Raw genomic sequence first — 27,860 nt, forward strand, 5'->3', positions numbered from 1 at the left:
GGATCAAACATGAGATTTCCTCGGCATTGTTGATTACCATGTGTGGCTTATTGGCTGATTTCAGTTTCCTAGCACTATTAGTGGCATTATCATCAGCATAAAATGCATCAGTGTCATATAAATCATTCTGATACGGGTCATATGAATCATTAAATGACCTTTTGTTTGGAGAATCTATACCCATATTTGTATCTTGCCACATGGACTTTAAGTCGTTCTCAAATTGCAGAATTGAACCACCACAACCTACATTATGTTGATTCCCTTGAGAATTTTCAATGAGTACCACATGTTTATTTTTCATTACCGTTTTTCTTTCAGCAGGTGAAAATAAAGTAGTAGATATTATGGTCGCAACTGAGATATTGATATCGGTACCCACATTTTCAGACAAAGTGACTGTATCATGAATTGAGTTTGACACAGAAGTATCCAACAATATCATGATGTCACCAAGAAGGAAGTGAACCTCCAAAGACAGTGACACACACATAGTTCTGTACAAACATAAACACACCCAGAGCTGTTTAAATGTGCACCAACACTTTATTCTGAATGCTTACAAAACTCTCACAGTCAACATTTCCCTTCTCTTCCTACTCGCTAACTTAGAAAAGAGTCAATTTACCCAGAAAAACAGGATCTAAACACAAGTCAGTAAATGCACCCTTGTATATTGCTAATAAACATATCAGTAGCACAAACACATGATTATTGAGACCCTGGGATTGAACCGTTAGTTTCAGAGCAAGAGTCCAAGACTTAACCATTAGGCAACAGGTATCTCTTAAAACTATGAGTCTGCATGCAGAATCCACCATTAACAGGGTGGTAGGGCAGCTGGGAGCTTAGAAAATGAAGAGCTCTCCACATCAACAAGTGCTGAAAGTAATGCACCCTTGATGGAAACAGAGTTTCTATTCAGAACTTGTTAGGCTGTCAAATGCTTCTGTTTAATCAAAGCAACACTGTGGTAATAACAGAATTTCAATTCTACGCAGGATGCAGCTCAAAACCTCCCCTTCGTGAAAAAGATCATTGGCCTTACCAAAAAAACTAACAATCAAAACCTGCACTTCGCGCCTGCCTCAACACAGGAGGGTTATTGTCTTTAACAAATACAATCTATTCAATCACAATAAACAAAATGCCAAATTTGCTCTAATATCAAAAGTCAGTACAAGGCTTGACAAGTACTTACCTTTAGCAGCCACAAAAGACAAAGATAGTTATAGACTGTCCCTATTTAAAGGGATGAGGGTATTTCTTCTTTGTCCTTACTTCCTACCCAGGAGAACAGGATTGTGGGAAATGCAGTGTGCTTTAAATGTGCCCCTTTAACAGCGGGAAAAGAGGCTGCATATTAGAATCTCCTGTCTTGTAATAAAATCATGCGCGCTTGGGGAGGTTTAATACTAATATTATTACTTTGATGCCAGGGGCATTGCAGCTGCGGCTGTTATGTACTACCCATGTAGAGGCGTTCAACGCTGACAGGCCTGTTTTACATTAATGCCGGCAACGGTGCCTGACACGCTGAGGCCATCACTGCTGGTAATCTTGCTTTTGTTGGCCACTAATGCAATCTTGTCTGATGTGGTCAGTACTACAACACTAAAAGTAACTCGGGGGATTTTCATTGAACATAAGTAGTTATTATTACAGAAAAGACTGGAGACCCCAGATGCAGATTGTCAATTTCATGAACGCACCTAAATTAATCCTAATTGTGCTGCTTATGCTGTGCCTTCTGAAACACCATCCGAACAGCACATGGATATGGAGAGGTGCAAAGTGTACATCACACAGATCACATAATTCAGAACGTGTGCACTTAGGGAAGTGAAGGACTTCTCTTATTCAGAATGAGTAGATTTTTCATGAGGTGATCAGTAAACTCTTTCAGGGTTACAAGCAAAAAAGACCATTTCCAGGCCCTACAAGTTCAGCAGCTACTAAAAGCCATGATGCACAATAGCCTGTTGAGGGGAAAGGCACTTACTACAGTACATGTGGGGGTACACTTAATGTAAACACCTGAGTGAACAAAGAATGTGAAATGCATTCAGTGGGCTTGCCCATAGAAAGAGGTATGGGGGACACAGAGAAAACCAGACAAGAATAGCAAAAAACAGTTTAATAACTTTCATCCCTACATGTAGTGTACCAATCTGTACCAATCTATACCAATCATAAGGAAATGCCTCGTTTTGGTCTGCTGCTGCTGGTTTTTGACTCTGAGAGTGCACTGATGCCTGCAATCCAGACCTCAGTGCCAGTGTCCTGAGCCTTAAACGTGCATGTTCCATTGCCCTTTATCCAATTGGCACAAGCTATCTTACTTATGAGTCCCTAGTGTGTGGTACATGGGGTACCCAGGACCTGCGCGCCTTAAGGTGACAGCTTGCCTTGCCCTTAAGGTGACAGCTTGCCTGGCCCTTAAAGTGACAGCTTGCCTGGCCCTTAAGATGACAGCTTGCCTGGCCCTTAAGATGACAGCTTGCCTGGCCCTTAAGGTGACAGCTTGCCTGTCAAGAGTCAAATTTACAGACTGCCAGACCAGATGAAAGCTAGTATCAAGGCTGAGGTGGCTATGTTGCAAGAGTTGTGGGTGATGGAGCCCTCTCAGAGGCCTTGGGCCAACCCAGTGGTACTGGTGCCCAAACCAAACCTAAAAGGAGGGAAGCCTGAGATGAGGTTGTGTGTGGACTACAGAGGCCTAAATGCAGTCACCAAGACTGATATCCCACTCATATCCAGAGCTGATGAGCTCATTGATAAGTTATGGGCTGCATAATATCGGAGTACCTTTGACCTGGCTGCAGGCTATTGGCAGGTAAACCTCACACCAGGAGCTAATGAAGGTTTGCTTTTTCTACAACTGAAGGCTAGTTTCAATTCAAAGTGATGCCTTTTGGGTTGCAGAATGCACCTGCCACCTTCCAGAGGTTGGTGAACATAGTATTTTACGGCTTGGAAAGTTCCAGTACAGCATATCTGGATGATGTTGCTGTTTTCAGTTCCACCTGGGAGGATCACCAGGTCCACCTCAAAGACCTGCATCAGCCTCTGCAGCAGACAGGCCTGATTATCAAGACAAGTAAGTGCCAGATAGGGAAAGGTTCTGTTGTGTACTTGGGCCACAAAGTAGGTGGAGGCCATGTACAACCGCTCCAAACCAAGATACAGATGGTTCTGGCATGGGAAGCTCGTAGGACACAAACCCAAAGTGAGAGCCTTTTGTGGGCCTGCTGTGTACTAAAAAATGTTTATTAAAGGTTAGGGTACAAAAGTGGCAACACTACCAGTACTCACCTCTAAGAAACAACCTAGAAAAGTTATCTGGACTAAGCAGTGTCAAAAGGCCTTTGAAACCCTCAAAAAATCTTTGTGCTCAGCATTGTCCTAAAGGCACATGATTTCAGCTAAAAGTTCATTGTCTAGACAGATGCTTTTGAACATGGGATCGGAGCAGAAGATTTACAGGGAGGACTTAGACACACAGTACCGTACTTTTTATGCTATTGGGATTTTGTCTATGAGTGCAAAGATCATGGGAAAAAAGACCTCCTATTTCCCAAATTAGTGAATAAAATTAATATACATTCACAACAGGCTGATCAGCACACACTTTATTCACAGACTAGAGTTAAGTAATAAGAATCGCTTTTCTCATTCCAATTATTCTCAAAAAATTTCATGGAGACGTAATTACATTTTCAAAATCCTTTATTCTTTTTAATTCTTCATGAAATAGCCAACGCGTTTCGTCCCTTCACAGCACTTCATCAGGGCTTAATCACGTAAAACATTCCTAAATATGATGTATCGTCTCAGATGTATAAAGGAATAAAGTCTTGCTCTTCTCAATAAGCTGGTGACTGTCAAGTCCAGAGCTTCAGAATAAGATATTTCTTTTTCGTCACAGTATTTCAGGCCAATGTTGGCCACCCGATATTATGCCCGCGGTATTCGGTGGAGACAGACAGTCCCCCAGAGTGGTCTCTGTGTATGGTGTATTGTCCTGAAATACTGTGACAAAAAGGAAATATCTTATTCTGAAGCTATAACGGGTGAGGCAGGGTGGGGGGATAGGAAAATAAATTTTAAAAAGGACAGCTTTCTCATGGACCACTGCCTTGTCTCGCGTTGTCCTCCTCTGAAAAAGCACAAATAGGCTCCCTCAACCAATCACAACACTGCAATGCAGCGTTGCGATTGGTCTGAGCACCGTGGTTTGGCGCTCAGACAGGCAGTAGGAGCCTGTGCAAGTTTTTCACCATGCTGTGCATTACAGCCTGGTGGAGAACTTGCAAAGTGCGCATGACTGTTTAGCCGGGCCAAGATGGCAGGCCAAGCACTCATGCCCACTTAAGTGCCCACCACTGCTCCCCCTGCTGACTGTGACACAGCTATGCCCGCCCCGTAAACTGGAAAAATAAAATGATAATAACCTAGTGTTATCCTTTTATTTTTATTTTATCCACTGCTCGAAATGCAGTGGGGCGACACTCCACCACCTTAGCAGAGGAGCCGCCGCTGCTAGCAACAACCTACGGTACTGCAGCTAGCTACAGAAATTTTTTGTTTCTGACTCCAGGGACCTTACAGCAGCAAGTACTGCAGCCTGCTGCGGAAAAGGATTAGAGTCTGCCTTCAGGGACCTCTAGTAGCGGGAGCCACTGCAGTCCACTATGGAAACTTATTTGTGGCTGACCTATGAGACCTCTACTAACAACGTTTAAACAGTGCTTAATTTGTAACAAAATAAGTGCCAGGGCCCTAGACTGGAGACCACTGCATCTCGCCCCACCCATGACCTCTGCTAGCGCTGCCAATGACAGTACCAACACAACTACTAACTATCACACTCCTACAAGTGTGACAGTCAGACTTTTCCACGCCGTCACAGATATAAGAATGGCTTGAGTGGTAGGTATTTGTTTTTTTTTAATGTATACTGAACTAATAAACAACTGTTTTTGTGCTTATCTGTAAATAAGAGACTGTCACCTTGTGATAGACTGTCATAAGTGCCGGTGTTGACAATTAAGTGCCGGTACTGAGCACTAAAAACCACCAGCGCAAATTAAGCACTGCCTTTACAGCACTGCACCCTGATACAAAAATGATTTGTGTTTGACTCCAGGGACCTCTAGTAATGACCTAGGGATTTGCAGCCTTTTTACAACAAAGAGCATATGTCTGACTTCAAGAACCTCCAATAACAACCTAAGGTACTGAATCTTGCTTCAGAAAAGATTTGTTTCTGACTCCAAGGACCTTTAGAATGACTATGGTACTATCGGTGCTTAATTTGTAAAATAAGTGCCGAAGCCCAAAGTTTTTCTCAGATGCCCACATTGACAGATATCAGGATTGCTGAACACCAGGGCTGTGTAGTCTTGATTCCACCTGATACCGCTTTCTTTCACCACCATATACTCCTGACCTCTTTATTTCTCTCATGCAGGTTATGTTTAATTCCTGCTTTTCTTTTTGTCACTACTTTCCCATCTTTCATTTCCTCTTCCCTTTGTGTTTTTCTCTTTCTTGCTCTGGGTCAAAGTCTGATGAGGAAAAATAAGTAGTGCTGGTCCCAAAAATGAATGCCTATGGGCCCCACCTATGACCACCAACTAAAATGAAGCACCCAGCTAGGTACAGAAAATGATTTGTGTTTGATTCCAAGGAGCCTACTAAAGAAAGTATTTGTATTTAACTTCAGGGACCTCTAGTAACTACCAGCAGTATTGAAGCCTGCTACAGTAAAGTCTACGGTCTGACTCAAAGATTTTTAAATAACAAGTACTACCAAAGCTGATCAATACAGCTTGCATTTTCAGTTACAATTGTAAGTGTCTGGAAGTGTCTTCTGCCTAATGCTGTGGAGTATGTCCATATTGACAATGGATATTACACTTTCTTACTTAACATTGCATCTGACCCATTTTTAGTAGCTGCTTTAAATTTGAGATTTATAACCTACACTTCACATTTTGTCAGTGAAGCCTACTGTGTTTTTACATCAGGCAATATACTGAGAACTGCCTAAACATCTCCTTTTTCTTTGCTAAATATCACACACTCACAATAGAATGAATACACTTATTGTGTATGATTTATTAACATCTTGTGAAGTGTTTCTGAAACATTTATGCTGGGACATTTGCATTTTAAGTCAGTACTTCCCAATTATATAAATTGCTGATTAATGTTATGAAGCCAATATTACGGTCTCTTTGTAATAAATAATGACAAGTGGATGAGACTCATTTAATATATATATAACCTATTCTCACTCCCCTTGTCGGCAATAGTACAGGCCATAAGACTTGAATTAGGACTGATTTCATGGTGCATTCTAGCCAGTATGGCTCTTCTCCGTTTTTGGCAATGCCTAGGAGTAGGTGAGATACCAAAATATTACAATGGTGTAAAAACGAAATTCAGAACAGCGAATTAAAATGGGCAAAAGAGACTAGAGCTATCATGATGAAACTGTGTTGTACGATGAAGGTTAAATTGTGCCCCATCACTTACATAATTAATTGTGATAAGAAGGTACTTAGGACATTGGGGAACGAAATATCGCAGGCACAGGATCAAAACTACCTTGCGAATAAAACCTCAGTACACTTTATGACTATGGCATGGAAAAATGAACAATGCTTTCCCTACGTTGACGGGTTACCCGCTTGCCGCTTGCGAAGAGAGGTTTTAAGGGTAAGAATTGGGGTAAACCTGTGTTATGTAAATAATGTGGTAAAAAGCTCAACGATTGATAAGATGGGAAGATGTATTAGCACTTTGGGTACTTCATATGACTTGTTACCTATCTTAATAGATTGCCAGAAGTTTCTTGATATTCGAATTATGTTTTTAAGACCGATTTTTAGGAAATATGAGATATAATCTAGGGCCCAGGCTGTAATTTTGGTGACTGAAATGAGCCAATTAGACATTGCCTTTGCTATTGGGAAGTTCATGCAAAAGTGAAGGCACTTCTTCTTATTGGTTTTAAATGAGTTTTTAAGCCACCTAGACTTAATTAATTAAGGGAGGGTGTATTAATTGTATGTGTTTTAAGATGCGTTTAGTGTATTTAAGGTAATGCAATTTTAGATGTGTTTTAATCATATATGTAAGGTTTGAGGAACAATGGTCTAAATAAACGCAAATTGAACAGAACAGAACATCAGGCAATATACTGAGAACTGCCTAAACATCTCCTTTTTCTTTGCTAAATATCATACACTCACAATGGAATGAATACACTTATTGTGTATGATTTATTAACATCTTGTGAAGTGTTTTTGAAACATTTATGCTGGGGCATTTGCATTTTAAGTCAGTACTACCCACTTATATAAATTGCTGATTAATGTTATGAAGCCAATATTACGGTCTCTTTGTAATAAATAATGACAAGTGGATGAGACTAATTTAATATATTCTGTTCAGTGCACAATTTCTGTACTCATAACTCAGTTTTCCGGTCCTTGGGATGAGTTTCTTTCAGATAGATTGCCCATAATAAAGTATTTCCATTAAGTTTGTGGAAGAGTATATGCTGTGCTTGTTCAATGTTCTTTGTAGAAACTATAAATATTGAAAACTGAGTTGAATAAATGGAACAGAGAAAAAGTGATATAAAAATGTTACCACTTAAATATCAGAAGTTGGAAGATGAATGATCTTTACGGAACAAGAAAATAGAGGACTCAGAAATGAGTAATCACTGTAATAATCAATCACTTTATGGCGTTCTCAAAGAAGTTGAGGGAGATCAAATGTTATATATTTTCAAGAAGTTCCTGCCTAAGTACCTTGGTTTGTCTAATTTAAATGAACTGAAATTGCAATGAACTCACTGTTTAGGCAAGAGAAATGAATATCCATCTTTCAGTAGGGACCCTAAAGTTAGTCATAATTGGAAAATGTAATTTTGGAGAATAAAGAATTGATGTCAGTTGTCAATGCTGATGAGGAAAAGACACAATTAACTTAGTCTGGTCTTACGAGTTACATACCACAAAACCTATTCGGGGCAACTCCAGCAAAGAGCAAGCATTGGTAATGCATTGGTTTCTCCGATGTACTGAATAATAAGCTATTTTTATCAATCACCATCCAAAACGAAGGAAAGAGCTCCCTTACAAGTATCACAGGAGTGGAGTGGATGTGGCTTAGCGGCCAGAGATGCTAACTCGAGAGCTGGGAATCGAGGTTCAAGTCTTGGCAGCGCAACATCCTGTGATTCTAGGCAAATTACTTAATCTCTCTGGGTGATATAAATCTGCTAATTGAATTTATAGTAGCATACGAGCCAAAAAGAGGCAAAACTTTATGGAAAAATAGTTCCACCAAAGTGGATGTTAACAGTATTTTGGCTACGGGAAACTGATAAGAGAAGCAGACGGGGAACAAGCATTGGTAAATACAGGAAAATATGCTGCAAACAATAGAAATGGAGGAAAAGTCAGTGGCAAGCACAGGAACCAATGAAAAGCCAGGAAAAAAAGAGGGGCTGGATGTACGCCTCTTTTGAGTTTATATTAAAAACAATAGATTTCACAAGCACAGTGCAAGCGCTGTTCAGGCGAAACCTAGAAAGGAATTTATGGCACTGTGATCTCCGCTTAAAGAACCTAATAACAGACATGGACTGGTGCATCGATGTTTTAAGGGGACTTACAATAGTAATACTTACTCATTTGCTGATATTAGCAGGCCAAATTTGTTTATTTAGCCCCTTCCCCACTCATGACGGAACCACTCCGTCATGAGCCACGGTCGCCATGTGCTCATGACGGAGTGGTTCCGTCATGCTGCGGCCGTTGGCGGCCGCGCCGCCCACGCGGCGCTAATTCCCCGCCTGTGCGGGCGATTAGCGCAGTGGGCGGAGGCATGACGGAACAACTCCTTCATGAGCACAGCTCAACCGCGGCTCATGACGGAGTGGTTCCGTCATGAGCACCGCGCCACCGCGCTGCCCCCAAACCCCCCCCAGCGCTGCGGCGGAATTCCCGCCGCAGCGAAAGGGTTAAAAGCCTGATCATGTTTAGTTTTTAATATTGCTTTTGTGTGGTCTATTTGTCCTTGATCACTGAAGTTATTCTGTAACAGTATCTCTGATATATGTATTTCAATGTTATTTTATCTCTTATATAATCTTTCAATGACTGATCTACTTCTTTATTTCTCTTTGTTGCATTATTTGGAATATATTTTATTCTTGTTTGTCTGTGTCTGTTGCATGTCTCATTGATCTTTGTGCTCTGCTAGCTAATTTCATTGCAAGTTTTTCACATCAGCTCTATTCCATAGTTGAGCTGCTCATGTCCTCCATATTTAGTGTATTTTTCATTCTTTCTTCGTTTGTGTTTTTTAAACCTTTTTTCGTTTGTAGCTTCTTTTTTCAATCTACCATTTCTCTATATATTCTTATTTATTTTTGTCAAAGTATAATTAATTTTAAAGATTTAAAAAATGTTGGTGCTTTTTTACTTGATTTCATTTTTAGTTATGTTTTTATCATTCTAAATGTTTAATATTGTTTTGAAATATTAGAGGGTTGGGTGGCTGAATTAAAAGACAAAAGGTTTCAACACATTTAAAGAGGCTGAATACACCTATTGACATGCATCAGGATACTCATTGTACCCATGTGTTCCTTAAAATTGATTGAAGTCATAGGAGTGCAAAGAGGAGGACACTTGGGTGCTTATTCACATATTGGCTATGAAAATACTGGGTGTTGGGAGGTAAGGTGGGCGGTTCTGTAATGTTTGCTTGGGGATTGTCGTGTAGTTCCTACCAATCCGTAGGACCTGCCCATTGTTCGTTCAACATTAACTAAGAGCTTGGTGTCAAGACTGATTCCAGAGACCCCCGCAGGACACTTTGGCCTAAAAACCAGCTAGCTCAGAGTGCCACTGTAAGCCCCCTAACCTACAAGGGAGTGAATGGTTTCTGGCAACCACGGAGCATGATAACCCTGATTCCTCAGGAATTGTGGAAACAGTACAGAACCTTTCGCTCAGTCAGAGAAATATACAGAGAGTACACAGTGGGACTTTTTCAATAATATTTATTGAACCAACATTCTTCTTGTATTAAATACATGTGCTGCAATGATTGGTAGATAGAAGCAGATAAACGGGATTACAAGCACCAACAGCGTAAATAGTAGATGTAGTTCTACCATGGTGCTAAACAATTGTATGTATGCAGGCATATAAACAGTGTGGCAATCTAGAGTACTCCTACTATGCAAACCCTAGAGTGGGTAAAGGTGTAGAGCCAAGAATCCCCCAAGGGACGATCCAACCCTATTACCTGATGGGATACGACCCCCCTCACGAGATGTCAGGTTGCTGCGTGGTGATTTCTCAGCATGCAAGGACCCTCGATGTCAGCGGAAGTACCTTCTCTACTAATCTATCGGGATGCTCATCTTTTATAAATACAAAGCAGCCTTGCATGTACGCATAGATTAGTGATGTTGTGGATGTGTAGATAGGCCTGTCGCCCACTGGATGAAGTTAGTGATGACATTTGTACGTAGTAAGGAACGAGACCTTGTACATGATGTTTAGGGCGTTGTGATAATGTTGTGCAACGCTGGATGTAAAACAACTTTAGTTTCAGAGAAACTAATTCAACATTGTTGTGCATGCAAATGTATGCAAAAGGTCACAGCTTGCAAATGTTATTTGTGAGGACAATGTAAGAAATAAGCTGCTTCGCTACATGGGCCTAACCCGGAAATATAACAGGGTGTATACGTTTTTAATGCCTAACTTGTATTTTGGGACAGTAAAGATCACAATGGTGATTGCGTCATAATACCTAATGTAGTTTCACACTATGCTCAACTGGGCCCATGAAATCTTTCTGCACTATGAAGGATTTATTTAATGATTTTATGCAAACTACTTTTGCAAGTAAAGACAATCAACCGATAAACAACGTCAGCTATTCTGTTTTTAATCTTTTTACAATACAAAATGTAGTGATTATTCACATTTACAAAGCTAATTGGCCTGTTTAACAACGAAAGAGGTCAAAGAGTATTTTGCTTTTAATGTCATCTCACTGATTTCTTTGTCGTAGGGCACATTGCATCACTACAAATGGCAGAAGCCGATTTCAAAAGGCTGGCCAAGTACAAAGTAACTATTGGAATTGTTGCTCACAACTTGTGCATAGAACCAGCTGTGATAGCTGCACTTATTTCCCGCGAGTCTCATGTGGGCGCCATCTTGAAGAATGGAATGGATGCTGGGGGGAAATATTTTGGCTTAATGCAGGTGAGAACCGACATCAGGGCAACGCGGTTGTGATTTAAGTCTTCAATGAACCTCTTTTTGTTTCGCTGAAAATAATACATACTATATGGCCTTGTGTTTTAGCTCAACAAAGAATGGCACACGACTAAAGGGGATTGGGACAGTGCAGAGCACATTACTCAGGGGACTGAGGTTTTAATCCAGATGATGAAGGCAATCCAGATAAAGTTTCCAACTTGGACAATAAATCAACAGTTGAAAGGTGAGTGTCAGGCTCCAAAGGCGTCTGATCGCAGAGGATCACATGTGGTAGATTACACACGTTTGGCGCTACTCTGGAGCAGAGTTACAGTATCTTTTCATTGACAGGACCCCATTTGTAATTCAGAGTCACTGCTTTTGTGTACCTGCGACTGTCCTTTCCTAAATTTCGATGTGGCCTATCATTTCAAATTGACTTGCCCAGCCTCAGCGAGTGAACCTATCATAGCCAAACATGCCAAGGATACAGCCACGTATTCGAGAATGAATCTCTCGTCCATAGAGGGGGCAGGGGAACCATTTCATACCCGATGACCACAAGGATCAAACTGCTGCCCAGTTGTTGTTTTTAAATTCCAAAGCCCTGCTCCTTCAACCACCTGCCCAAAATCAATTGGGATGAAAATCGGTTTCCAGTACATTCGGGAATTCCTTTTGTTAGTGTGATCCTTTTCTCCACATACCTAAAAAATATATATGCAATTTGGTGGCATAATTTGAACATATGGCACCATTCCGCTGTGAGATACGATTATCCCGGGAGTTTATTTCTCTCTGCCCAGGTTTCTGCATTTTATTTTGTGACTAATATGTCGAAAGATATGTTTATGCAACATTCGTTTTATCTTCAGATCTTTAGAGCACCTCTTGATGTTAGCCAGAATGGCCCCCTTAGTAAATGTTTCTCTAATCCTTCCTGCCCTTTCTCAGTGACATTTAAATGGAAAAATGGATGTTTATTGATAGTATTAATAGTTCATTAAAACCTTGTCAATACAAATGATAAGCAAATCTAAAATACAGACCTCCCATTACTGACTGCCAAGCTGCGTAACGAACTTCCTGAACTTCCAGAGCCTATCACAGACGCTCGGGCAGGGGGGGGACACACTAACGCTGAGCCTCTGATTGGCCCTTGGAGCCATTCAGCAGGCCATACACTGTGCAGCCTGCTTTGGTGATTCAGAACCAATTGGAGACCAATATTAAAACAGAAGGGCACAGGAGGCCCACAACAATGGACAGATTTGGCAAATGTGAGGTTAAGCTGACCTAATCCTTAAAGGTAAACAGAGCTTTGTACACCGTATCTGGTCTAACTGGACATGAAAAGGGAAGTTACGTTACATGGCATTAATAAACCTTGGGGCTTCATAACGCCTGGAGCAACCACAGGAGAGGGCAGGAAGGCTGGGCTTGGTCTGCCATGAGTTAGGTAGGGCATCTAGGAATTGTGCAACCGTCCAGTCGAAAATTAATTCGTTGTCTGACAGAACCAATGAAAGGACAGACCCTGAAGGGGGCAGTGCGCCACCTGGTTACAGGTAGTGTTAGCACGAGGGGATATATTTATCAGAATACTTCTAGGGGCAATTTCGTTTACTTCTAATGGAGTTAACTAGCAGTGGTTCTGTAGTTACTTTCAGAACCCTGTGCCAAAATCATAAAACACGGCGTTTATGTAATTTGGACCCGAATGCTTCTGGAAAGGAACTTTGCAACATCTGCGCAGATGAACAGCTCCAGTGCTTGGGCTTCTAATGGGAGAGAAAGAGGTCAACTGGTAAATTATATGACGGTGAACTACAGCTGTTGTCACCACTGCGATAAGTCAGCAAGACACTGTGCCTACCACAGTGGCTCTGACCCTCCACTCAAGTGTTAAAACAGTTTGATTGCACAAGCACAAACTTGCCAACTCCCAAACTACAATGGCCTAGTGAGTGAACCAGTCAAAGCTAGTCCAACACTTAGCTGAGAGAGTTGTCCTCTGATTGGCTGACTGCAGTGCAGACTATTTAGCCCCATCTGTAATCAACCAATCACAGAACACGTGCTCCTGCTTTACTTTGAGGGCCCAAGACAGGGTCGGATTGGTAAGGCGGGCACTCGGGCAATGGCCGAGGGGCCGTAATCGCAGCTCCAGATGTGGGCTGCTTTTTTGGGCAGCCTGGGGAGGGGGGAGATGTGGGCGGTGTCTGTGTTGGGAGGATGCCACCAGCGGCCCACTTGGTGCCCGAGTGGCTTTTCTGAAGGCAGATGGGCTTCAATGACCTCCCTTTTATCAACAGGCGTAGGTGTCACTCCCTTTCTCTCGCTGAGCCGGCCCATTAATGTATGCAGGTGGAGTGCGAGCAGGGGGCCCAAGCAGAAGTGGCCTTACTTGTTTTCAGGTGTGTTCATTCCTTTTTTATCAAAGTAAAGTCAAGAAAACATGCCTCAGTGTTTTGCAGAAAGGCAATCTGCAAATGTGGCCCGCTTTTTTTTAGCGTGCCCGGGCCGATATTTTTATCCCAATCCAACCCTGGTACAAGAGCATTGGTTGGAGGGGCTGAAACCACCACGCTCTGACCCCTGTGTGAGCTGTTCCTGATAATGAATGCCTTGGCCAGGCAGGGCCTGGGCAGGCAGGTTTGCTGGTTACCACCAACTCACTGGTTACCACCAGCAACATTTTCACTATTGGATATCCGAAACAGCCTCCACCCCACCCCCCATCTATGAGTAGCTCCCTGAAGATGTTTTGCCATGTTAGACAACATAGTACAAAAACCATAGGTCCCAACTGGATTATTTCAATATAAATAGTACCTAGGCCAATTATTTCCTTAATGGGGTGTCTTCTTCAGGACAGGGTGAAGAGCAACCTATTAAAATAATTAAATCAATTCCTATTCTAAGGACTGACTGTGTGGGGTACTAATAATTGGGGAATAACTCACCAAAACCAAACCAGTCGGAAACTGGTTGTCAGCCACGTGCACAGGGCCAGCCGGCTCCTGGGGGCCGATAATTCAGTATTGTTAAACATAGGGGACCACAAGACAACATGCTTTGAGAAATTGGTGTTTTCAGAACATACTTGCGCTGCTCACTCTAATTCCCCTCACTACACTTGCCATTGTAACCAACTTGTTACATGTTTAGTATCGATCCACAAACTCTAAGTGGTAAAATGAAACATCATTTGTACTCATCTAACCAGTTTGCTAATGTCAACCTGTAGCCTCCAAAGAGCCATTACACTGACAAAGAAGGTGGTGAAGGACATGGCCACTAACACCTGAACAAATAAGAAGTGTTTAGGGACCATCATCCACTCCACGTGGTCAACTCTGTCAGGAGTGGACATAAATCCAGCAAAAAGTTCCATACAGAATGAAAATTGTCAGAGTGATATTAATAGTTCTTGGTGGCATTATGGAATTATTTCTATGAACCTGGAACCAGTGACACTGACATTATGGTTTGTTTGTTACTAAAGACCAGACTGTACTTTGAGCAAGCTGCATTTGCCCCCGATTTCCTCCTCCTCGAAAACTACGAGTGTTGCACAAGGTCTGTGTGACAGGCCGTGCCCCCAACTATCAATCTATGAGATGTTCACCTTTGATTTCAAATTCAAGCTCTCCGCCCAACCAGAGGAAAGTTTGGTTGTCCTCATACAAGTCTTAACCTAGACTTTGAGACCTAGGAAAAGGCTTGCATTGCTGTGATCTGATGTAATTTGTAATGAGAACCGGAATTATTAGTTCAAAAGCATAGAATGTGGACAAGACCGGGGAAATGTGCTGAAATACGTGAAGGACCTTCCACCTACCACATGAAGAAGAACGAAGAGCTCAGGTAACTTTGGGGAATACCTCTGTGCCTTGCAGCTTCCCATAGGCGTTCTTAGCACCCTGACATCTGCTTCTCCCTGTGTGCTGGCCATCACAAAGGAGACATTGTTGCATCCCTCTTGTGCCTTCTCAGACCAATTCACGTGGCTCCAAAGATTGCATTAACCCCAGTTAACATCTACTGAACTACCTGTGCCCCCGCAAGCACGTTCAGTGGCTAAGTAAGTAGCTGAGTGTCTGGGACACTTATTTGCCTGAAGTGGCATACCACTCAAAGATCCCTGCACCCACCAGTGAATAAACTACTCTAGGACTAATACTCCTGCAGCTGCAATCCACATTGATGCATATTTCCCAGAAAGAACAGTAAGACTTGTGTGTTTGGTTCCAATAGAGACCCATAATGTGTGCTCATCTGACAAGACCAGATCAGTCTGGTCATGTCAACATGTGGCTTGCAAAGAACCTCCTACATTTTCACTACAGACCAGACCATTCGTGAGCATGACTTTTACAGATGTTTGCCATTGAATTCCTGTACAGTGCATGTAGGGTTCCTCTGCATACCTGGGAAATCTAGAATGTACACATTTCATTGTGTTGCGTGTAACCTGCTGTCTAGTAAATACAAAGATTCATACTAAGGTATCAAACCTTCAACTGTGAATACAAATCTTATACTTTGTGGGGAAAAAAGTTATAACACAGCCTGCTAATTTAATCACAATAGTCTTGTGTTATATCAAAAAAACCTTTCAAGAATAACCTCTGAAGGTGCAACTTTGCTGCCACTGAAGATTTTAATCCTAAAATGGAGTCTTTTAAGCATTTCATTGTCTTACAGTAATATCTTATTCCGGAGGTTGATGGGACAACAGGCGATGCTTGTTACAAGGATTGCCCAGTGGCCCATAAGTTCCCTAGGACACTCACAACTGGCATGAAAAGACTGCTTCAGAATTTAGAAAATGATAGTCTCCTTTTCGTAGGAAGGGGGAGGGGGCTAGAAGAAGGATGAAAGATCTGGTGCCTTGTGCACAGGTGAGAGCTGATAACCCGACTACTCCCCTTATGTTTTTTTGTCTAGGCTCATACCTTTTCACTGGGCCCACATATTGTTTACCTCCCACATCTTTAGGTCCTTAAGCCTTCTCTTCTTCAGATAGTGTTCACTATCCACAGTTTTGGTTATGTGCTCCCTGTGGAGGACCCAAGACTCCAATGCCTCTATCTGGCATGCTCTTGTATCATGGGAAAGGATCTAGGCCCTTTGGGGATCTGTGATCCAACACGTTAACAAGGTTAATGAAAGTTCACCAGTATTATCCGTTGCTGTATTTTCTATGGTTGGTGTTCCTAAGTTGTTGGTGTGAAAGGGCATACATTACCCCAGGGAGGCTTTCAAATCTCACTTCTTCCATTCATTTCTTGTTTGATTTCCTGCAAGACTTACTATATTACCTTTCAGTTTATAACACCTTTCTTAAGGCTAGGTATAGGCCATTGGGACAGTATTGGTTATAACTTGAGATAGGATCTCCTAAACAGTTGTGTTTACAGTTTGATCCTCTCAGCGGCATGTGATGCATTTCTGGATTCTTTTCTACCCTCCCCTTCAAAGTTACTACCAGGGGTAAAGCACAGGATGGATTTCCACCCTGAAACTATGGTATCTTGGGTTTCTTCCATTATGCTTGGCTATATAAAATCTATGCTAGTTTGACTAAGGTCTTCTATTGGTTTGCTCTTACCACCCTCATTAGATTAGTTGAGTACCTCAGTTGGGGGTTCATTATGTTTTTTGTCATCTCAGCTGTTGCTCTGTAAAGTAGCCAAGGTTTCTGGTTGGACATACCCTCAATTAGTAATGAGTATAACAAGGAAGATGGATCAAGTGGTAAATGCATGGTTATAATTACGTAATGGTATGCAGGTTGGAGCATTCCTTTTTTTTTTGAAAAATCTTTTTATTAAGGTTAAACAAAAACAAATCACGTGTGTAATCAAGAAACAATTGGCATATTGCATCATACAGAACAGTTCACCATGTAAAACCTCTAGCGTAGTCAGGGGACAACTCGTGATCTTCGTTTTGAACATTGCATTTCTAGTTTCACTGTAGGGGACACACATAATTCACCTTGATATGTATTCCATTTGCCCCACTTTCTGTCCTATTTTTTGGGGCACCCACTCACCTTGAACACGTCCCTCTCCGCAATCATACATTTGTCATATTTCCGGGACCACATCCGGAGTGAGGGTCTGTCTGCCACCCCCCATTTCCTCGCTATCTGCCTCTTGACAAATGTGTAACCCAATGTCATGAATTGTTGTTCAGCATCTGTAAGGTCAGTCGGCTCCCATATATTTAGTAGACCCAGCCGAGGCGTAAGGGTATGCTCTTTTCCCAGGGCTTCTAGGATACTTTCCGTGGCCCCCTCCCATAGGGGACTCACCCCCGGACATTCCCATATCCTGCAGAAAAAGGATGCGTCTTTCTGACACCCTCTTAGGCATAATGCATCAGGTCTGGAGCCTATCTTTGCAAGGGTCGTTCCCGTGAGGTATGATCTATGTAACATTTTTAGTTGGATAAGTCTATGCTGCTGTGTTATGGCTGCCTCCCGAGATGACATCAATGCCGCCTGCCACTCCTCGTCATCAATTGCTCCTAAGTCCACCTGCCATCTCTCTCGAAGTTTATGAAAAGTGTCCGGTAGATTATTACATAGTTTTTTAAATGTGAGTGATATAGCCTTCGTAGGCAGAGGACCGTCAAGTAACCTGTCTTTCAGAGGGGACGAGTCGGGGATATCCGCCATGTCAGGGATAGCTGTTGTGAGGGCGTGTCTGATCTGAAGGTATCTGACTACCTCCCCTCTGGCCATAGCATACGTTCTCTGTAGGTCTTCAAATTTGAGAAGCGCCCCCCTTTTAACCAAGTCTCCTATTGTTGAAATTGCGATAGTGTCCCACTTATCGAACCTGGGGTGATTGCCTAAGATTCCCAGTCTCTGAGGCGTGGCCTTGGTGAGGGTCGCTGCCCATCCCAGATGGGAGTTCGCCAGGTGCCATATCATCACCGTGTGAGCTGTGGGGCCAACGTATCGACCTTTTCGGGCTTTAGAGTATAGCGCCTCCAGATGTCCCAATCTTCCCATCTGGTACCTATCCAGCATGTATGCCGGATCTGCCGGAGATCTGTAGATCCAGTGGTTCACCACCACTAGCTGCGTCACCCAATAGTACAGACGGAGGTCGGGGAGGGCAATACTCCCATCATACCACCCTTTAGTCAGGTTGTGCATGGCTATTCGAGGGCTTCCACCATCCCACAGCAGCGTGCAAATTTTGCTCTCCACTCCAGCGAAATAGGCGTCTGGGACCCTGTGAAGGGGCAGTTCTGAATGATGTACAAGAAACGGGGAAGGGCCAGAATCTTAAAGAGAGCTGCTCGCCCCACCAGGGATAGAGGCAGAGAGTGCCTGTGTTTGACGTCCACTCGAAGCCCGACCAGGGGGGCTGCGAGATTACGATCGTAGAAAAGTTGGGGGTCCGGAGTCACAAAGATCCCCAAATATCGGAAGCCCATGAGGTGATTTCCGCCGTGCAGCCCGATGGCAATCGGGGGGCCTTACCCTTCAAGATGAACAGCACTGATTTGCTCCAGTTAATGGCATATCCCGAGTATTTCCCAAAGTTTGTGAATATATCCAAAGCCCCATACAATGATTTATAGGGGGATGCCAGGTAAAGCAAAATATCATCTGCATAAAGTGATATCCTGTCCTCGTGCCCCTCCGCCCACCTCAAGCCCCACACCATAGCATCTCGCCTAACCCATGCCACGAATGGTTCCAGCATCAGAGCAAACAGCAGAGAGGAGAGTGGGCAACCCTGTCTGGTACCCCTGCCGAGGGGGAAGGACCTGGATGTATGGTTACTGACCCGTACCTGTCCCCGAATATCTCTATATAGTAGTCTTACCCACCCCATGAATTTAGGACCAAAACCCATACGCCTCAAGACTTCGAATAAGTGGGGCCATTCGATGGAATCAAATGCCATCGAAGCGTCTAAGGAGAGGATCATAGCATCTTCTTTGATAAACTCCCGACGGGCAATGATATTTTGTAGGCGCCTAATGTTCAACGCTGCATGAAGCCCGACTGATATGGGTGGATCAGTGGTGGGATGACCGCTATTAGACGTAGGGCTAGGACTTTAGATAAGATCTTTGCCTCCGCATTAATCAGGGAAATCGGGCGGTAGGAGCCACAAGCATCCGCCGGCTTACCCAGTTTCCTAATTACTACAGTGGACGCTAGACATTGGTCTGCCGGCAGGAGACCCTCTCATAACTTTCTTCAAACATTGCCCTCAAATGAGGCATCACCTGTGTGGCAGCCACTTTCAAGAATTCTGTAGGGATACCATTGGGGCCCATCGCTTAGCCTGATTGTATCTTGCTCATAGCCTGTTGGATCTCCACATCTATCAAATCCCCCTACAATGCCTCTCTGTCTTCGTCCGATAAGACCGGTACGTCACTGTCTTCCAGGAGTTGGTGGGAGTCATCAGAGGTGTATGAAGTGGACGGGGTATAAACTGGTGCTAAGTAAGTGGCAAAGGCATTGGCAATATCTAGTGGGTGTGTGACGTGCGACCCCTCCCCGAGAGTCAGCAGGGGCACCCATCTCGTCCCCTGTTCCTTCCTCTCCAACCACGCCAGTCATTTCCCAGCTCTGTCCCCTAGTTCGTACAGTGTATGTGCAGTATGAAGGAGTTTGGCCTGTATCTTTTCTCTGGTCAGGAACTTATATTCCTCCTGCTTGAGCTGCAGTCGGTGTCTAGTGTCTTCGGAGGGGGCCATATTGTGGTCATCTTCCAGTCTCTGGAGGTCGCTTTCTTCCTGGACTATATGGTGTTGCCGCTGTGTAGTATAACTCACCTTGAGAGCCAGGGCCTGCCCTTTGATCACTGTCTTGAATGCCTCCCACACTGTTTGTGCTGAGTCTACCGAGTCTACATTTTCTTTAAAATAGTTCTGAGTGCAGTCAATTAGATCCTCCTTAATGTCTGGGATCTTCAGCAACCAGGGGCTAATGGTCAGGGTGGTGTGCGGTTGGCGCTCAAAAACTGTAAACTCTACTGTCACTGGAGAGTGGGCGGAAATGCCCTGTCGGAGGGCCCTGGGGTTCCGAAACTGGCCAAGAGAGCCTGATTGCGTAAGGAAATAGTCAAATCGTAAGGAGCTTCTGTGGACGTTGAAATAGTATGTAAATTGAACCCCATCGGGCTGGAGTGCATGCCAAATGTCAATTAGGCCTAAGGCCCAGCGAACTCTTCCATCTGTGTGTGCGGTCGTGGCAATTGTCTGGGTGGATGTCTGTCCCTGCTGTCATCCATCGTCATATTGAAGTCCCCTCCTAGTATTAGCATACCCAAAGGAAGATCTGCTACTACCTTCCCAGATCTGCCAGCACTTCCCTGCCCAATGCCGGAGGGAGGTACACCAAGACCACATTTAAAGACCTGCCCTCCCACTGCACCTCAGCCACTGCAAACCTGCCCCTCTGGTCCGCCCATGTCCGCCTCACTGTGAGTGCCACATTCTTTTTGACCAGGATACCTGTTCCCCGGGAGCCTGAGGTGTATTCCGCATGTACCAACAGTTTGTATCCCCATCTTGTAAGGGCCTTGCATTTATTGCCCACCATATGCGTCTCCTGGAGGAGCACTAGGTCGGGGACTTGTCTTTTAAGGTATTGCTGCACTATTCCCCTCTTAATTTTGTCCCCCATGCCATGCACATTCCACGTCATCACTGATAGTGCTATGTCCCTCTTAAACCCTGCCATCTGTCTTCCCTGAGTGCAAACCTACATACACCATGGCCCCTATACGGAGAACTGCAATCGGTCGGAGGAAAACCCCCCAGCGTTCTCCTGTGTCAACCCTGGCGCACACATGATGTACTGTTGCAATGTCACCTTTCTGCTCTGTAATATGACCGGATCGGTCAATCCTGAAATATGCTCCCAATTTACCTTTGTCACGTGAACTCAAACAACCCAAACATCCCACCCCCCCCTCCCCTAAACTGCCCTTCTTACCCCCTCCCTGCCCCCCCTGCCCGTGGATTTAAAACTACCCACACCCAAACTAGGCAGAGTGCCTCGTAACCCCCCCATTGTGTTTTTGGGTGTTGGCTGGCTGCCCTGTCACCCTCGCCTCGCCATAGTGATTGTGCTGTACTATGTAATGCACTGTGCTTGCTTCCACGCCTGCATTATAACCACCCATGAATCACTCAGTGTCACTATCTTTGTCCACCATTAGTCTACAATTGATACCATTATTTCCTGCTTTGAGGTTCAGTCTGTGCCACATCGTGTGTTCTCCCCCTTCTCAGACGAAGAATCGACGTCTGCCCTGTCTTGCTGTTGTGCACCGCTGGGTGTCCGGGTTCCTCCGTTGAGACTTCTTCGCGGGACCTCGACTCTTCTCCACCCTTCAAACCAATCCCAGGCTTCCTCTGGTTTGGAGAAGAACCATGACTTCCCATCCGATTCCACCCGCAGTTTCGCAGGAAATAACATCGCATATTTCACATCACGCTGCCTCAGTTCTTTTTTGACCTCCAGAAAGCTCCGTCGTTGTGCCTGGACCTTCGCGGTATAGTCTGGGGAAAAAGGTGAGTACGCTATTGTCGATCTTCAGTGGGGGATTTGCCCTGGCCGTTTGCAGGATCGTGTCTCTGTCTCTGAAATTGAAGACCCGCGCGATGATTGGGCGCGGAAGAGCCCCCGGCTTAGGACGACCTCCGGCACCCTATGCGCTCTTTCAATGGAGAAGTAACCAGACAGTCTCTTGGGTTGAAGATGTTTGGTGATCAACTCCTCCACATATAGGTCTGCTGCGGGCCCTTCAGCCCGTTCTGGAACCCCCAAAATTCGAATGTTATTTCTTTGTGCCCTCCCTTCATAGTCATCCAGCTGTTTAGCCATCAAGGCCTGTTGAGTTTGCAGTACACTGACTTGCTGTTGGAGCTGAGATGTGTCTGCCTGCAACACAGCTGTCGAGTCCCCCAAACATTTTACTTTGTCGTCCATTTCGCGAAAGTCCGCGCAGAGCAGGGGCACCTCCACAGTCACCGAGGCCATGGATGTGCGAACTCCTGAGATGGCCACCATGATGTCGTGGAGTGTGGGGTCCACCTGTGGGGAGAGGCCGCGTGGTTCTCCTGATGATTCCGCTTGCGTTGTGTCCCTCTCCTCTCCCGCCAAGGCTTTGGGTCCTTTTCCACTTGCCATTACCGCTGGCGAACTGGTGCACCACCTGTGGTCTGCCCTGGTAATCACTGCCGCCTGCCCAGTGGAAGCTGATCCCTCGGCGGCCTGTCGGGTTTCCCAAGGGGCGGCCACCAACTCGCTTCTGGCACTGGACTGTGAGCAGCGTCTGTTAGTGTCCACTAGGAGCTATAGCTCAGTGTGTCTTCTGGGCGCAGGTTCAGGCCTTAACTTCCCCTGGTGTCGCCTTCCCTGCAGCTGAATTCTTGTGCGGCCCCCTCTCGTACCAGAATGTCCCAGGTCTCATCTCCCTTCACCTCGGCGTCTCTGGGTGCCGCCGTGTCCCACAGGCCTCCCCTGATGCATTGCCGCTATGATGGGAGCAGTTCTGTGGGAGTAGGGCTGCGTCACATGAACCGGCCCTCCCCGCCGATTTCAACGCTATTGCCACTGCGATTATGTGCTCCCATGTTGCCGCCCTGTGTCGTTACGGGCGCTTATAGGGGGGAGGGGCGCCAATCGCCCGGCGAGGCCTAACCCCAGGCTACAGCCGGGGCCTCGATTTCAGCCTGGCCAGCCAGGTCTCCTCCTGCCGCACTCCCGCCCCGCACTCACCGCCTCTTCCGTAGCCGGGACTGGCTCCGCTGGATCGAACCTGCTCTCCGTCACTGCCGTCCTCTCCTTGACATTGGTTGAAGCAGACTCACTGCCTCAGCGTCCAGGGTCTCACGGACACCGCAGTCCGCGCCGAGGCTCACACGGCCAAGCACCGCGCTGCCGCCATTGTGAGCTCATCATCCACAGCACGTCTGGGTTTTTGAGCAGGGCACCGCCAAGCCACCAATGAAGTCTTGGGGATGCAGGCACCTTCCCACCTTGAATTCCGGGCTAAGCACTCGGGTCTATCAGGATAAATGTCGGATTTTGCGGCGAGGGCTGAGGAGCCATTCGCATCAGCCGCTCGGAGCATTCCTTTTTTGAAAAATGACAAAAACATTCTCAGATGGTCAGTGGCAGAGGAACTGCACTTGATAAAGACTCAAACAGCCCAGTGGTGGAAATCTCCCTAATGTAAAGCATTGAGAAAAGTGAAGAAGCTTACAAAACTGTAAAAAGAAATTACACATTTTTATGTCAAATATAACTGTTAATTAATTTTATATATTTATTTTAGATGTCGAATCAAAAAATACAGCATTAATAACTTCATTAACATTTTACATTTTATTATTTTGAATCAATTAAATCACAATTGTTTTTCTGAAGTTAAATTAAAAAAATCCCCACATAAAATGTTTTTGTATTATGTATTAATACCTATTAAAATTGATGCATATAATTATAAGCAATTTAATTATATGTTAATAGAACATTGCTACAATTTAAACATTTTAAAAAGGGTATTCAAATATTTTAAAATACAATACTATAGATTCTTTTTAGATATTTGTTCTTACATTAAATGTATCTATATTTAAACTAGTTTAAATAATTTAATTTAACTTTATTTCCTAAGGGGTTTTATTTTAAGTCCCTACCATCACCATTTTTTAATGGAAGGATTTTGCAGTACCAGTGGCTGTCCATGTATGGTGCTGGACTTGCTCCAGCTCCTAGCTGAAGTACATTTACTACTGTTTTAGGTCCTTTTTAGCTGAAGTAACTTCAGAAGTACAGTTTGTGTACCACAATGTGTTTTTCTCTGTTTGTTTGTGGCTGCACTTCCCTCCCTAAACTCCTCCTTACTCCTGCATGATGACCTCCTTCCTAGTCCTAAGTATTCTCTATTTTCCAACCACTCGCTTCTGTCCCTCCCATATTTACTACTAAAAAGTACATGTGTATGTGTGCAAACTTCACAATTGCGGTAGACAACTCCACATAGAAAAGGATAGAAGAGTTAAAGGCAGAACCTCTGCACGTAAATTTGTGAATAGCATTTTGTAGTAGATTAGTAGTACTATTGCAGTACTACTAATGTACTACAAAATGCAGTTTGTGAACAGGCCCCAGGATGTCAGCGCACAGATCATAGCGTCACCTACAAGTGGAACTTTACACAAGTGAGACATGTAGGCACAACACTCCACCCGAACCAGGAAAATAGTTTACCAGTACTATAATCCACAAAAATTGGTATTCTGCCACACACTATATGTCAACAACCCGGGACATGGACGGAAGTCCTATGTTTAGATAAAGGGCATGATTGGTGCACCCCGCTAGGTCCTAGAACATTCTCTAGACCTAAGAATCGTCATGGACAGGCCTAGGCCTTAGTGCATACAACAGTCTAGCTAATGTACAGACAGGATTTCAGTTTCACATGCAGTCAGGTCAAGTCGGGTCAGTCAGGCCAGTGGTACACACCCACTCACCACGCAGAGGACATTCCTGTCCCAAAAGATGCCCCTTCCAGATCAGACTACCTAGAACCTTACTCCACTGTTAAAGAAGCGTGATCATCGGATCAACAAAACCGGGGGCATGTCCATCTGCATTCCCATGTTGATCTCTGGCTTTGAATTCTACAATGAAATCTACACCTTGTAATAGACAGACCATCTCAGCAACTTGGCATCCTTCTCCTTTATTGGCGATATTTACTTGAGTGGTTCGTCATCTGTTCAAACCACAAACGTGATAGCAAATACGTAAGGCTGGAACCTTCTCAGGGCCCAAACTATTGCAAAGCATTCCTTTTCAATGGCAGCCCCAATATGTTCTTTAGGAAGCAATCTGTGATTTATGAATGCCACCAGAAGCTCTTTTCCTGTGTAATTGAGTTAGCCAGGACTGCTGCAACTGGTATATCTGAGGCCTCTGTATAATCAATGGTTGGCCATAGCTAGATGTCTTCAATGCAGAAGCACCTCACAGTGTCGCCTTTTGGTTCTCCAAGTCCTTCTGCCACTACAGATCACTTTTCTGGGCTGCTTGGATGTCAGAGCTGTTAAGAGTACAGCACTGGACAATATTTGGCCACAAGGGTTCTGTGATATTCTGTGAGTCCTAAAAAAGCGTTTACATGGGTCTGGCTAGTGAGAATCTCCCAATCTAAAACAGAATTGATCTTGGCACCCAATGGGTCGATCTTGTTGCCTATCTGATGTCCAAGGCAGACAACAGAGTATTGCCCCCTCTGGCACTTGGTTGCCTTGATGGTCCATTTTGCCACCTACTTCCTGACCACCCCCTGTTCTAGATGGCTCAGGCGGTTTCCCAGGAATGGCGAAAGATAGCAATGTTGTCAAGGTAGGCCATACAAACGTATCAGGATCCACTAAAAAATAGTTCACCAGGTGCTGAAAAGTTCAAGTGCATTCTTAAGCCTAAGCAGAATGATCTTAAACTGATACAGGCCCTCTGGTAGCAAGAATGCATTCTTCTCCTTGGCACTAAGCAGCCTGCCAAACTCCACTGGTCAGATCAAAGGTACTCAAGCACTAACACAGCACCCAGCCTGTCCACCAGCTCATAAGTGTGGGGAATGGGGAGTGCTTTGTTCTTAGTCACCTCACTGAGGAAACCAAAGTGCAGGTCTTCGAACTATTGCTTGGGAACCAACACCACTGGGATGGCCCAGGGACTACGGGAGCGCTCACTCACTCTTGGGTCCAATATCTTAGCAACCTCTGTCTTTATGTGCTCTTGGACCAGGTCCGACATCCTATTAACCTTGCTCTTCACTGGCAAGCTATCCCGTGTACATAGATGGGCACCAACCCTGATGTTAGTGAGAAAACATGGGAAAATAGTCTTAGTACCTTTCTACACTCTTCTTGCTCATTAGTATTCATTTTAGGCGCAGGTTTAACCTCTTCTCTAGAGTCATCCTTCTCATCACTGTGCAAAAGGTCAGAGAGTAGTTTACTGTCCTCCTCAGTCTCCCCTGTCATTGCCAGGACGTCCATAATAAAATCTCTCTGAGGGAAAAGCTTCAGCCAGTTCATATGGATCACCGTCTATAATTCTAAAGTGGCATCAGTGTCCACTAGGTAGTTAACATCAGAAATTTTCTGTGCCAGACTGTATGTCCCAGACCACTCATCCTCCAATGTGCTGGGACAATGGGCTTCAGAACCAATAACTCTTGACCCTCCTAGTACCAAATCAGCACTGTTTTCTGGTCATACCACCCCTTCATCAACTCTTGGTTTGTCTGAATATTTGTCATTGCCAGACACATGCACAGCGCCATCTGTCTACTGAGGCCAATCACATAGCCCACCACATCCTTTGTGCTTGACTTAAAAGTTCCTTCCCACTCTTCTCTAGCCAGGGTGAATGGGTCATGAACTGAATGCCCAAATAGCAATTCAAAAGGGCTGAAACAACTCTATTTTTCTGATGAAGTTCTCTGGTAGAGTTCCTGTCACGCTCTTAACACTCATGTTAAACAGTTCCACCAACCTACTAGAATATAGGTGGTATTCTAAGGAGAAGTGGTAAGTCACACCAGCTTGCTCTCACATCGCTCTCATGTAAGAGTAAATTAATTATTTTCCCTGGTTGGAAATTACCATCTTGGGACATCCTACCCATTGCAAGATCTTAGGAGTGCTCTTGGAACTACCTTAGTCACTGTGCTCCTCAGAAGAACTTCCTCTTTTTATCTGGTAGCATGACCCACCACAACCAAGATGTGTTGCTTGATGATGGCGGGAGGAATGTTTGGAGCAGTCAAATGTACCAAGGATGTCAATGCTCACCTGTTCAAATGACACACTACCATCAGCAGAAGCAAAGGTGCTGCGGTCGTACCTGCCTATTTACTACTCATTTGGCAAGTAGGACAGGTCCTACAGAACCTCTCTTGTGTCCCACTGCAACTCTGCAAGTAAAGCAAAGAGTCCAATCTATCCTGGGACATTTTAATGCAGTCTGTACGTCCTTTGTAAAAAGTATCTATTAAGCAATATCCTCCTATGTAAGCCCTTTAAGATCAGCACTTACAAGGTAAATTTAATCTTTCAGCTCCTTTTCATAACACTCTTCTTTAAGGGTACTGCTTAACTCTAGTAAAGCAGTCTATTCATGAAAAGGGTCCTATTCCCAGCATCCACTTAGCTTTAGCCCAAGATGTTTCTTCATTATGGGATTCTCATTCTAGGAAATTTGAGGTAACACACTCAATTTGGCCCAACTCTATCAAAAAGTTAGAACACTTAGCATTGTTTTTTTTTTTTTTTTTTTGAAACCGTTTATTGCAATCTCAAATAGTTACAGGTATGGGCCTACAACCATCTGGCCGGCCGCTAGAGTGGCAGAAGCATATGACATACATACAGAAAAATCTCTTGGTGGTGCAAAAAGGGTAAATCAGGAGATGTCAGCAGTGCAGGCCACATAACTCCAAACCCACAATACGGTTTCCTTTTGTCGAA

The 27,860-nt window shown here is 44.2% G+C and overlaps 1 protein-coding gene across 1 annotated transcript in view; it reads left to right on the plus strand.

Moving 5' to 3' along the window:
- The window catches only part of LOC146805538 (lysozyme G-like), a 71,143-nt gene that overhangs the window by 35,123 nt on the left and 8,160 nt on the right, over positions 1-27,860 (plus strand). Inside the window, exons 3-4 of the mRNA XM_085622793.1 lie at positions 11,119-11,315; positions 11,418-11,556. Of these exons, the coding sequence (XP_085478919.1) occupies positions 11,139-11,315; positions 11,418-11,556 (316 nt within the window). The 5' untranslated portion in view covers positions 11,119-11,138. The remainder of the gene's footprint in view (positions 1-11,118; positions 11,316-11,417; positions 11,557-27,860) is intronic.

Source organism: Triturus cristatus, chromosome 8, assembly GCF_964204655.1.
Source record: "Triturus cristatus chromosome 8, aTriCri1.1, whole genome shotgun sequence".
In the NCBI taxonomy this organism is placed as follows: domain Eukaryota; kingdom Metazoa; phylum Chordata; class Amphibia; order Caudata; family Salamandridae; genus Triturus; species Triturus cristatus.